Source organism: Falco biarmicus, chromosome 16 (genome assembly GCF_023638135.1).
Source record: "Falco biarmicus isolate bFalBia1 chromosome 16, bFalBia1.pri, whole genome shotgun sequence".
Classification (NCBI taxonomy): Eukaryota; Metazoa; Chordata; class Aves; order Falconiformes; family Falconidae; genus Falco; species Falco biarmicus.
Genome location: NC_079303.1, coordinates 7,792,058 through 7,804,548, shown reverse-complemented (window position 1 = coordinate 7,804,548; position 12,491 = coordinate 7,792,058). Strand labels below are relative to the sequence as shown.

Sequence of the window (12,491 nt, the reverse complement as noted above, 5' to 3'; positions counted from 1 at the left end):
CTAGACAACAATTAACATGATGAGGCATGTTTGCAGAGCACAGGGGAGTGGGAGACGGATGGCGCCAAGGATGGCGCCAAGGAAAGGCAACACCTTGCTGTTAATTGCTGGTAGTTAACCACCAATCAGGGATTGCCTAGTATGCAAGGCTTAGCTTCAAGAACCAATCTGTTTAAAACGCGCAGCTTCTGAAAGTGTATAAAACCTCGTGCTTCTGTACAATAAATTGACATTTGCTTGCATCAAGCTGCGTCCTGTCTCTTCATTCGCCGCACCTGCATGCTACTCATGAATCAAACATGCAACCGTCCATCAGTTAACAAACAATTCATACATCATCCAAAGTGTCCCACGAGCAGAGGCAACCCAAAGGCTGCTGTGCAAGTCCTGCACAAACAGAAAGGCTCATACTTCCTGCCACTGCTACACCACCACCAGGCTCGCAAGTACAGCCATGTACCTGCTGAACATGAGGAAGCGTGAGGAAACGCTTTAGATTACCACACCATGGTTTCTTCATCCACTTGCCTTGAGGAAGATACTACAAGGTGACTAACGCATTTCTGAAGGCTTCTCCACCATGACAGCATGCATTCACCATTCCCAAACATTAACGACTCTACCAGTTGTTTCCACAATGTTTCCAGCTGAAGGAATAGAAAGCTGACCTGCCCGATCCATTTGCAACTTTAGGAGAGCAGCGGCACTCATCCCTTATCCCCACGTGCAGGTATTTCTTGGATCTTTGATGCTAGTGGCACCTAGCCTCTCATGTTAGGGCAGCATTCCAACACCAGAAGAGGGTGCCATCCAACCAGAAATGGAGGCTATATTGACAAGACAGCACTAAGCATCCCCATCTAAATTAACCCCCCAAACCAGGCCATGTTTAGAAGCACAGTGCTGTGGCATCCAGAAAGCCTTGGTAGCGTCTGAAAGCACTGCAACACCTACTGCAGTAATATGCCCAAAGCTTACAGGAGAGCCACATAAAATCAGGGGTTTTTGCTTGCAGATGCTTCATGGGTACTAGGATGCTGCTGTACTGTTTGTTTGAGACACGCTGTAACTTGCCAGTGTACTTTATTTATTGAGAACTAACATTAGAAAGACACGGCAAACCCACAAGTCAATAATATCTACTAATGGTGGAGGAGAGGTCTGTCTTGAAGAAGGCTGGAAAACATGACCATTCAAACCATGCTGATGCAGCTGATACAGAACTGGACTGTACGAATACATCAATGACAGCAACAGTGCTGTAGTCAGGCTTACATTTGAGTATCTGCAATTGTAATCAGATTCTCTGTCCTCCATAAATCTGAGGAATACAGCAGTAATACCTGGAGCACAGAGAGCAGCTTAGGCTGAAAACAAACTTAGAAAGGTAACTACTCACATTTGGGAATGTGTTCCAGTGCTTTCTGAGCTTCAGGTTTGGAAAAGATCAACTGTTCCTTCACCGTCCTGGCACAAAAGGCAATACGCTTTAGGACGTTGCTCTTTTTCTCTTGCCCGACACAGGCATTGTCTTTAGGAAACTAATAGGAATCACTTAAGAATGAAACTTCTTGTTTGCATGGTTTGCCAGCTGGCCACTCTCAGTCTTTCCTCTGGAGACAGTATGCAGCCCACACACACACCCCCCTTTGGGGTGTAAGAATACCCTGCCCCCCTCCCCCAAACAAAGGAAGCAGTCAAACACGGAGACTCAGACTGCTGGCAGATGGGAACAAATCACCAGTTCACACTGCAATGTGTCTCTCCGTTTGCTCTAAAAGCAATACAGGCAAAAGCATAAAATAAGGAATCTCTGCTTAGAGGAAACAGGATGGAGAACTTGACTCTCAGAAAAACCAAGCCCAAGACCAAACCTAATTCAAACATCTGAACAGTTACCACTGTTGGACTTTGAATGGCATGTCCCAGCGGGCTGAAAAATCTAAGTCTGCTTTGGGACAAATACATTCAAATCTGCCCTGTCACAACACAATTTAAGAGCAGCTTTAACAAGAAAGAGACAACCGGAATGACTCCATAAACCAACAGCCACAAAGAAGGTGAACACACTGAAACCCCTCCCACAGAACACAACGCGTTATGGCTACTTACCCAAGGTCTGTCTTGCCGGTAGCTTTAACTCCTCTAACAGGGACTCTCCTAACAGCTACCGATGAGTTCCCCGGAATCAGGGCATTGTCATCTGTGTATTCTGGAAACAACATCAATAAAGAGAAAGCATCAGTCAGTTTGTAAGAGTGATATTAACATGTCATGACATAGCACTTCAGGGAATCCCTTTACAGATAGAAAAGCAACATTTTACACACAGCATCAAGCTTTTATCATCTCCACACACTCACGGTACCTTTCCAGAAATCTTCAGTTCTGATAGTCAAACACAAGCAGCAAAATCTTTCCCATTTGTTTGGAATCGTTTCAATGCCAACAGCAAAATGGTCTCTAAAGTCACTAAAGCAGAGTCTGCTAAAACATGAGGCTCTTTCCTGATCTAACTTTCATTGCTTTTGCTCCTGTTAGCTTACAAAACCCTAGAACATGTCTCTATAATAGCGAGCACGGAAGAGGACACCCCCACCCCACCTCCCACCTTTTCAAACACATCCCAACCATCCATTTTGCCTTCCCACCATCTTCAAAAAGAGTCCACCATCTCTTTTTTTTTTCCCCAGTGATGTGTAAAATCCTGTTTACTTTTAGCTTCTATTAGCATTGCTTCTATTACGAGATTTCCGTGATCACGCGGCTCGGAAAAATCTGAATAAGGTGGCCATCTTCACTCAAGGTTCACTGAAGGGTCTTTGCAAGATCATGCCAACATTTAGTCAGGACTCCTGCACAAAGTTATAAAACCCACGACTGTATCTCCACAGGGAAGATCTCCAAGAACCCCCTTTAGGCAGAACATCCTGGCCTAGTTCTTTCCTTCGTCTTCTGAAGGTGACTTTAAGCACGTAGATGCTGTTCAATAAAAACGGAAATTCACAGTTATGTATAAAACCCCAAAATCTGGCATACATGTGTATGACACTGAAATGTATTCCTTAGCTTTGCTCTGACAACCGCTGGGGGATTTTTGCATTTTCACAGGGAGACACCCTTACAGAAGTTCCAGTAAGTATCTGTGTCACAACCTGTATATCTGCCTCTACCTGCATGTCTATCTCTACCGCTGTATGACACGCGATCCCGTAACACCCCCAAGACCCCTAACACCATGCTGTTAAGTCTCCTCACAGATACTCTCCTGAACATACTTTACCTATTTGTAGGTAAACAGCGTGTTTAGGTCCAACCACTTGAAAGGCTAGGGCCAAAGTTACCGCAGCAGACATGTTATTCTGTTTAAGTTTTAATACATCAAACAGGGAGAGGAAAAATCCTATGAGTACACATTGTAAAGAAAAGACTGTTGTGGGAATGTCACAGAACCACAGGAAAAAAGAAAAAAAAAAAAAACCTGATAAAATTTGAATGTTTAAGGAATGGAGACGGTTTCCAAGTCTTTTTATTTCTGACAAGTCATATTCCAAAGTCTTTAATCACATGCAAGCTTTGCCAGACAGTAGATTACCAAACTGAAACAGCACACTAATAATACAAAACCATTACCGTCTCTGAGAATCAAGCACCATTTCTGAGATTCAAAAGAACTTAGGGCTTCTCTAAGAACATTTTTAGGTATATTCACCATAACTGATCTGCCATAAAACTTCAGTACTGCCCTGACACCGTTTAACACGTAGTACCAGGACAAAAATGCACCATTTGAAAGAAATGAAGAAATGACGCTCAATAGCATCTGAATGAAAATGTCTTTGGTGTAGCAAAGAAGCTGTATTCGCAAGAAATGCCAAGTATACTTTAGACAGAACACTCGTCTACAAGATGGCTTTCCAGGGTCTGCATAGATTCTCACTCACAGATACACTCTTGATCCAAAACGTTGCTACTGAGCAGTTTCTGCAGCAGCCAAGCACCACTTTTCCAATGCGGTGGAGTAAAAGTAGCTGAAGACAAATTTCAGTCACCAAACCCACTTTTTTTCCTTTCAAATTAGCCATCCACTCCTCTTCTATCACGTTCAGCCTTCTCTGCCAGGTTTCAAAGAAATCTGGCAGGTTTGTGATTACAAGGCATTGTCCCACATTCCCTTATCATTTCACCTAGAAGGGTTCCCAGAAACCAAACCTCTTCCACGTGCGGTGTCGCACATCAACCCCGTACGCTGCTGTCCCTGACTGCGCACACAGCCCTGACGGCAGCTGCCAGCGCACAACCACGGAAGAGCAGCTCTAAGGCCCCAGCACAAGTCACCGCTGCCGGCCGTGGCCCAACCGCCTCACTGGCCACCTGCACCGCAGCCAGCCGGCCGGTCCCTGGTCCCCGCACCCGCCGCCCCCACGCACCTTCCATGGTCTGGGCGTTGGTGACCTGCAGGTCGCAGTGGGTCGCCTTCAGCCTCTCGCGACCCATGATCTGGCGCCTGAGGTCGCGCAGGGAGATGTGTGGGCTGTGAAAGGTGACCACATCAGAGTTCAGCCTGGAGGAGAACTTGTAGTGGACACACGACATGGCCGGGGCCAGGCGGTGCCCGCTCCGCGATGGCTCCTCACGCAGCAGCTGGCTTCGCAGCCCCCACAGCAGGTCAGGGCCCACCGAGGGGCTGGGGCCAGCAGCGCGGGCTGAGCCCGCCGGCTCCTCCTCGCAGCCCCTGTGGGAGGACGATGGGGACAGGCCCTGGCTCGGCCTCCGCTCCCTCCTCGCACCAGCGCTGCCAGGCCAAGCTGCTCGCTATGGCAACCCAGGCGGCTCCGCATTGTGACAGAGGGGCTCAGGGGGCCACTCAGCGCCCCTGGGGGAGGGGCCTTCATCAGCCCCGCCTGGGCCGCCGGTGTCCCTGCTGTCGCCCAGCCTGTCACTGCCCCGTGCCCTGTCACACTCCAGGGCTGCGGTGTCCCTCCTGTCACCCCCTGGGACCTTCATCACCCAGTGTCACCTGTCAGCCCCTGCGCCTGTGGTGGCTTTCCCAACAGCCCTGGGCACATCACCGCCCCGTGCCCTGTCACACCCCAGGCTGTCACGGCTTGCTGTCCCCTCCTGTCACCCCCCAGGCTGTCACGGCCTGCTGTCCCCTCCTGTCACCTTCCAGGCTGTCACTGCCTGCTGTCCCCTCCTGTCACCCTCCATGCTGCCACTTCCTGCTGTCCCCTCCTGTCACCACGCAGGCTGTCACCGCCTGCTGTCCCCTCCTGTCACCCCCAGGCTGTCCCAATCTGCTGTCCCCTCCTGTCATCCCCAGGTTGTCACAGCCTGCTGTCCCCTCCTGTCACCACCCAGGCTGTCACTGCCTGCTGTCCCCTCCGGTAACCCCCAGGCCTGTCCCCACCTACTGTCCCCTCTGGTCACCCTCCACACTGCCACTGCCTGCTGTCCCCTCCTGTCATCCCCAGGCTGTCACTACCTGGTGACATAAGCTACATAAGATGAAAAAGAAAAAAGAAAAAAACCAAAACGAAAACCTGCTTAGGTGAACACCAAAACACCCATGACTTTCTCAGACTCTTCACTACCCCACATGTGAGTCAAGGGACAGGGTCTCCTAAAGGCTCTTTTGTGGGCACTTCCTGAAGACACCCCCATCCCCCACCCCGCACCCCACCCCGCTTTTCTACAAGTGCACAAAGAGGTTAAGAAGAGTTTCATGTCTAAGTTAAAGGAGGCAGTTTCTGAAATTAGCTTAGGTGAAAAAAGCAAGGTGGGGTACTCATGGATTTTCTCCTCTGCAAAGCCATGAAGAAAACATGAACCACACTCCCCAAAGGCAAAGGAGCAAACTGAGGGAGAGCAGCTCATCGGCACCTTTCAGAGCTTCAACAGTCTGGAGAAATGGGAAAAAAACCCATACAAAGATAAAGAGCAGCCAAGATGCACTTTTATAAAATGCACATTGGGGCCTGTTCCAGATCTCAGAATGACTTCCAATATTGCTTTGCATGAGTATTAGACCAAGGCCTAAAGTGGCGTGATAGCTTCTGCTTGCTGGGGCATGGTAAGACCACTCAAACGAGCGACAAGGTAACAAGTAAACACCAGAGGCAATAGCAGAGCTTACTGTTTCCCTCCACTGGCGACCAGCTGTGCAGTAAACCAGCTTAACCAGCCTCCCTAAGGATGGCTCTAAAGTCACTGAAAAGGAAAAAAAAGAAGGTAAGTTCTTAGCCTGAAATGTAAAGGCACCATCTTGGCTCCCAGGCAGGTGGCACAGATGGCCCAGCAGGGTCATGTCCCCATGTTCCAGGGAAGATAAAAAAAGTGCAGGACATCTTAGTGGGGTGGGTTTGTTGCATCCTTTCCGTTTGCTGAAAGCCTGAGGAAGGATGTATTCCATGGTAGGACTGGTGGCACTTTAGACCTGAGGTTAAAAAAGTGCTGCACTTCAGTGACGCTCCCCAAGCTGCTTTCACCACCAAACAGAAAAAGATTTGCTTTCTCCAGTATGGTGGGAATGATACCATAAAGTCGGTCATGGAGAGAAACCCTCTAAGCCTTGCTTGCAAGTTTCAGAAGGCAGGCATTCTTTATGGCAGTGCTGGGAGCACGGGGGAATGTTTCCTCTGAGCGTGCTCACCCAGTTACTCGAGGGCACGCACTATGGACAGCAGAGCACTTGCACACTCATAGCGCATTACACATGCATTTTCAGTCAGGCACGGGATGGGTTACAAGTTGCTTGCTTTAATGCAAACGAGCACACACCCTCAGACAGCACTGCTGAGGTTTTTTACTAGCTCCCCGTGCTCCCCAAGCGGGGCCTTGCCCTCTCTCGGGGGGCTATCTGAGTCAGAGGTCACGATCTCGCCCCACAACAATTACCTTTGTCCGATTTCCAACCAACATTCTGCGGATCGCAGCACTCTTATCGGCTTGTCTCCTCCTGCGACCACAACGTCCTCACCCAGAGGCTCTTTCTGCATCACTGAAGAGAACGGAGATCTTTTCCCCATCCATTCTTTGTTCCCCATCCTTCCCGAGGCTGACTCCCTGGATGAGAGGTCCCTTAATTCGTCACTTCTAACAGCTTTAGAGAGTCAGCTTGGCCTAACCTATGTGCGCAGGTGTGTTTAACATAGAGCTAAACAGCAAATCAGAGCGTGGTAACTGGGGAGCTCAGACATCTTGTCCCTTTGCCAAGCCAGCAGCCTTCCCTTAACAGAATCCCTGGACATAAACGTATATACAGTGGAATCTATACAGTGGCATCAAACGTCCTGCCAGACACCACAACCTCTGTCCCTGGCATGGCCCAACTGCCCAGCACCACCAGACCACTCTGGCCCAAACACCATAAGGCAATGGTTCCCACCTGACAATAGCAAGTCGAGGAACATTGTTTTTTTTCCTAAATAGAGAGAGTTTTACTTCGTACGCTGCCGACTACGCCGAATTATGTTTTGCTGGCTGACTGGATACACAGCAAAGCTGAACTCCACATCAAATATAATCAAATCTATCAAGTATATCAAATAATGGAATATATCAAATGCAGTTTCTTATATTGCAATAAAAGAAAATAGCATGCAATATGATAAAAGGAACCAGCGGCAGTTACTGTGAGCGATATGATAAAAGAGCAAAAGGAGCGAAGCATCCATTTGTTATTCCAAAGTGTTAATGTGATTAAGGAATGGAGACATCACCAATTCCCACCCCAACAACACCCAGGCCCACCCTTCGGCTGTGAGCCCCCTTGCAGCCGGTGCCAGGAGTCTCTCGGGAACTGGGAAATTCCCCTGGAGAAGGTACCAGGAAGGAATTCTCTTCCTGCTTCCCACCCTGCCCTGGCAGCCATGTGAGGCACAGCACAAGAGTTTTGCTCCCTGCTTTCTGTGGTCAGAAAATGGACTCCTCACATTTGAAATTGCGCAGAGCCCAAAAAACTCACCTTGGAAAACTGCAGCACTGCTCCCCTGGAGAAGGTGCCAGGAAGGAATTCTCCTGCTGCTTCTCACCCTGCCCTGGCAGCCATGTGAGGCACAGCACAAAAGTGCTGCTCCCTGCTTTCTGTGGGGAGCAAAAATTAATCCCTCAGCGGTGCAGTCGTTAAGATCCCAAAAAAGTCACTTTGGGAAAGTACAGCACTCCTCCCATAAAGAAGGTACCAGGAAAAAATTCTCTTGCTGTTCTCACCCTGCCCTGGCAGCCATGTGAGGAAGAGCACCAAACTTCTTCTCCCTGCTTTCTGTGCTGAGAACTTTGACGCAAACCTTGTGCACTCATGCGGAGCTAAAAGAAAAAATATATCTTGAGAAAGTGCAGCACAGCTCCCCTGGAGAAGGTTCCAGAAATGAATTCTCTTGCTGCTTCTCACCCTGCCCCAGCAGCCATGTGAGGCACAGCACAAAAGTGCTGCTCCCTGCTTCCTGTGGTGAGAAAATTGACCAAAACCTTGTGCACTCATGCAGAACCAGTGCTCACTTTGTGAAAGGGCAGCACTGCTCCCCTGGAGAAGGGGCCAGGAAGGAATTCTCTTGCTGTTTCTCACCCCTCCCTGGCACCCATGTGCGGAACAGCACAGCACAAAAGTTCTGCTCCCTGCTTTCCGTGGTGAGAAAAATTGACCCTTCAGAGCTGCAGACCTTAAGAGCCAAAAAAAATACATCTTGGGAAAGTGCAGCGCTGTTCCCCTGGAGAAGGTGCCAGGAAGGAATTTTCTTGCTGTTTCTCACTCTGTCCTTGCAGCCATGTGAGGCACAGCACAAATGTTCTGCTCCCTAATCGCTGTGTTCTGAAAATGAACCCCACGCATTTGCAATCGTATAGAGCCAAAAAACCCCTCACCTTGACAAGTGCAGCACTGCTCCCCTGGAGAAGGTTCCAGGAAGAAACTCACTTGCTGTTTCTCACCATGCCCTGGCCGCCATGTGAGGCACAGCAGAAAAGTGCTGCTCCCTGCTATGTAAAGTTGGCAAAATCGACCGTTTATAGTTCTACTCATGTAGAGACAGGACTTTCTTATTCAAAAGCAAAACCCAAAAAGCCACGTAGCCTTGGGAAACCCCTTGTCCTTCCATGTGGCTGGTGACTTCCCATGGCTCTTCCACAAGGCAGGACAGATAACCACGAATTTGGAAGCCCATGTAAATTCAAGTACACTTAGTCCTCTGACAGTCACTACTTACAGGCCAGCAGTCCTCTCACCCCTCCACAGATCTGCCTCTTAGTCCTCTAGCAGTCATTTTCCAGGGAGGGACCACAAGTCCTCCATACCTACCTACCAACTCACCAGAAATGAGTCAGACCACACCAGAATTGACACTGCCTGACCTGCAGGAGATATATTAGGCCTGTAACGATGGTTTCAAGACAGAAAAAACACCACCATCCACCAGCACAGCAGAAAAACAACCAGAAGAAACTTTGTACAGAAACCAGAGGCCCCCATGCAAACCCTACAAAGGCAAAATAGCTGAAAAAAGGCACTCTCCACAAAAAAAAACCCACCACACAGAACACATGATAAAAATGCCATAACCCCAGGAACACAGGGCCAACAAACACAGGTTCTGTCCATAACAATAACACACTTTGATACTAACTCGCCTGACCTCTGGCATACCATAACCTTGTTGCCCCCAAACCACAGCACATTGTAGCCCTAAGGCAACACAAAATGGAACGCAAAGTCCCTGAAGATCTCCGCCAGGGCAAAAGAAAAGCACAGAGCCACACGGGAGGGTGGGGTTGGAAGGGACCCGTGGAGGTCCTCTGGGCCAAGCCCTCTGCTCCATCACACTCACTTAGAGCAGGTCGCAGAGAACTGTGTGCCCTTGGCCTTTGAAGATCTCCAAAGACAGAGGCTGCACAACCTCCTTGGACAACCTCTGCCAGCATTTGACCACTCTGAGGGGGAAAATTTGCCATTTCTATCTCTCCTTTCACTGTACCACATTCCAGAACAGCCATGACATTACAAGCTCAGGCTTGAAAGCCAGTGCTGTGGCTGGCCTGAAATTCTGTCCCCGTATTTTTCATCCACTGATAGCTAAAGGAGGACAAACAAGGATTTCTTTCAAAGGAGAACTTCTCTTTTCCTCTGTCCTTCTCTACCAGTGACCTGGATTCTGAGTGCTGTGCCACTGTCCTAATGGCTGGGAGAGGGATATTTCTTGTAGGACAGGTAGGAGGTGACAGCGGAGATCATCAGGCTGGGGAAGCTGAAGGAAAACGCAAGCAACTGGAGTTGCCTGGAGCAAGAGTGGCCAGCTTCAGAGCTAGGTCACCTCGTGTCCTCAGCTCCCATGCAGGAGCTGAACCACACACATGGACTGCAAAGCAGTATGACCCATAGAAAAAAGTTTGCTTGGCTCGGGATTGCCCAGGGGCATTTAACTGCAATTCCGCCCTTGTCAGCAGGAAGGAAACATGCCCTGCAAGCACACACTGAGGCATGACACCTTCACCAGGGCTAAAGGGTACCTCAGGAGACCTACATGGGACCCCCCAGCACCTGGATTGCTGGCTGGAGGATGGGTAGGTCAAAGGACCCTGATGGGAGCCCTGCAGGCTCCATACATTGGACCAACGGGCACCTTCCCTTGTCACACAGAGCATCCTCTCAGATGATCTGGACAGTTTCTGGTAGATGTCTGGAGAAAAGCTTCTCCGCAGCCCTCTCCCATGGGCTTGCTCACCCCTGGTGCCCTTCCCAAGCACAGCCCCAGCAGGTGGATGCAACCGGCGTTGCAGGGAAGAACACGCAGCAGGCACCACAACCAGCACTGCGGGAAAGCTGGGACCCCAGACACCCACCCAGGCTCTTCAATCCCAGCCTGGCCCACAAGAGTGTCTTTATATCCCTTTCCCAGAAGTGTTGAATTCCCCTTCCAGCATTAGCCACTGGACCCACGCTGCTTCTTGCTGCAGTGTACAACAGCCAACAGAGAACTTGCTACATGTCTCTAATTTCCTTCATTTTTCCTGAAAAGGGCAGGTGTGTAACTCTCTGAATCGCTTCTATTTGAAGCAAGGCATTGCTTAGGGTCAACAGTGAAATGAGACACAGGCCATCAAAAGCTGGCTACGGGTCCCTTCTTTGCCATGGTCATGGCCTACCCCATTGTGTGGCAGGTGGATGACACCCCTTGGTTATGAAACTCATCCATAGCATTCTTGAAAAGTCAGCATTAATTTTTTTGGTGCCGAGAAGGAAGGATTCTCTTTGTTATAGCTGGAGAGGCATATAAGTAAGTCTTTTCAATGTTTCATGAGCACAATGCTCTCTTCTCAAAGCAGAGGAATGCTTGTGCTCTGCTTAATAGCAGAAGTGCTTGAAGCTGAACGCTGGTGAGTCAGTGCCAATACTGGCAGTAGGCAGTTACTTACGGCACGAGACAGAAGCGGTGGCCTGTCCTACCTGGCCCTATATAATATAATATATAATATTGTACGTACATACAGATATATATAATATAATTCTTTTTAGATCTACGGGATGGATTACGCCATAATCAAGGTTGACCACCCATTCCACCGACACATCATTGGCAAGAATGGAGCTAACAGTAGCTGGAGTGCCTTTCTAGTCCTTCCCATGCTCACACTCTTCGTGTTTAGTAGATCATATCAGGGGCTCTGTAGCTCACCCAGTGTGCTGTCTCCATCACATTTCCTCTGCTTTTCTGGAGTGGTGGTGGTACAAGGAGAGAAAAAGGCCGTGAGGCCTTACGATGGCTTTAACGTGTGAAAGTACCTTGGGAGCCTGAACAGTAGTGGAATTACTTTGATGTGTCCTGGAGGAAATTTTTTTTTTTCCTTTGTTGCAGATCCGTAAAGAAAGCAACACCAAAATTGATCTCCCAGCAAAGAAGAGCAGCTCGGAGACAATTGTTATCACAGGAAAGAGCAAACTGTGAGGCTGCTCGCCACAGGATTCTTGCCATCCAGAAGGAGCTGGTTAGTGAAGCAACTGGCCTTTTGTAGCTGAGGGACTTGACAATGTTGCTAGAAGACACAGATACAGACGTGGTTGTAATGGGTGAGGGCAGGGTGGAGACAAACGTGTTTGTCTGTTCTTGACTATAAACCAAAGTCTGTGACTGCTCCTGTCAGGAGTAGCCAGTCTCCAAGCCCTCTGCTCAGGCATTTCTTCCAGATCTATAAAGCTCCTAGCAAGGTGGGAGTTAGAGGGTAAGCAGAGTGAGTGCAAACACGTTTCTGCAGCTTGACTCAAGAGGCTGGTACTGTCCTCCCTTAGGCCAACAGCACAGAGGTGGAGGTCTCTATACCTTCCAAAATGCACAGTTCCCTCATTGGTGCCAAAGTCCGCTTCGTCCACTCCATTGTGGAGGACTGTGGTGGAGTCCACATCCACTTCCCTACCTAGGGCTCTGGCAGTGACACCGTGACCATCAGGGGCCCAGCCCAGGGTGTGTAGAAAGCCAAGAAACAGCTGCTGCACCTGTGAAACA

General features: G+C 49.2%; 1 protein-coding gene across 1 annotated transcript; it reads right to left on the bottom strand.

Moving 5' to 3' along the window:
• Positions 1-1,994: 1,994 nt before the first annotated feature.
• LOC130159826 (E3 ubiquitin-protein ligase RBBP6-like) lies at positions 1,995-4,596 on the bottom strand. The gene is made up of 3 exons (XM_056361866.1): positions 4,431-4,596; positions 2,113-2,212; positions 1,995-2,004 (listed from the first exon to the last, which is right to left on the bottom strand). Exons 1-3 carry the CDS (start codon positions 4,594-4,596, stop codon positions 1,995-1,997), a joined length of 276 nt encoding a protein of 91 aa, XP_056217841.1.
• Positions 4,597-12,491: the final 7,895 nt, after the last annotated feature.

Excerpts from the sequence above, each read along its gene's own strand:
- LOC130159826 (XM_056361866.1), bottom strand. The coding sequence starts at position 4,596 with ATGTCGTGTGTCCACTACAAGTTCTCCTCCAGGCTGAACTCTGATGTG. Across the intron at positions 2,213-4,430 it reads CAACGCCCAGACCATGGAAG|AATACACAGATGACAATGCC; the intron begins GTGCGTGGGGGC and ends TGTTGTTTCCAG.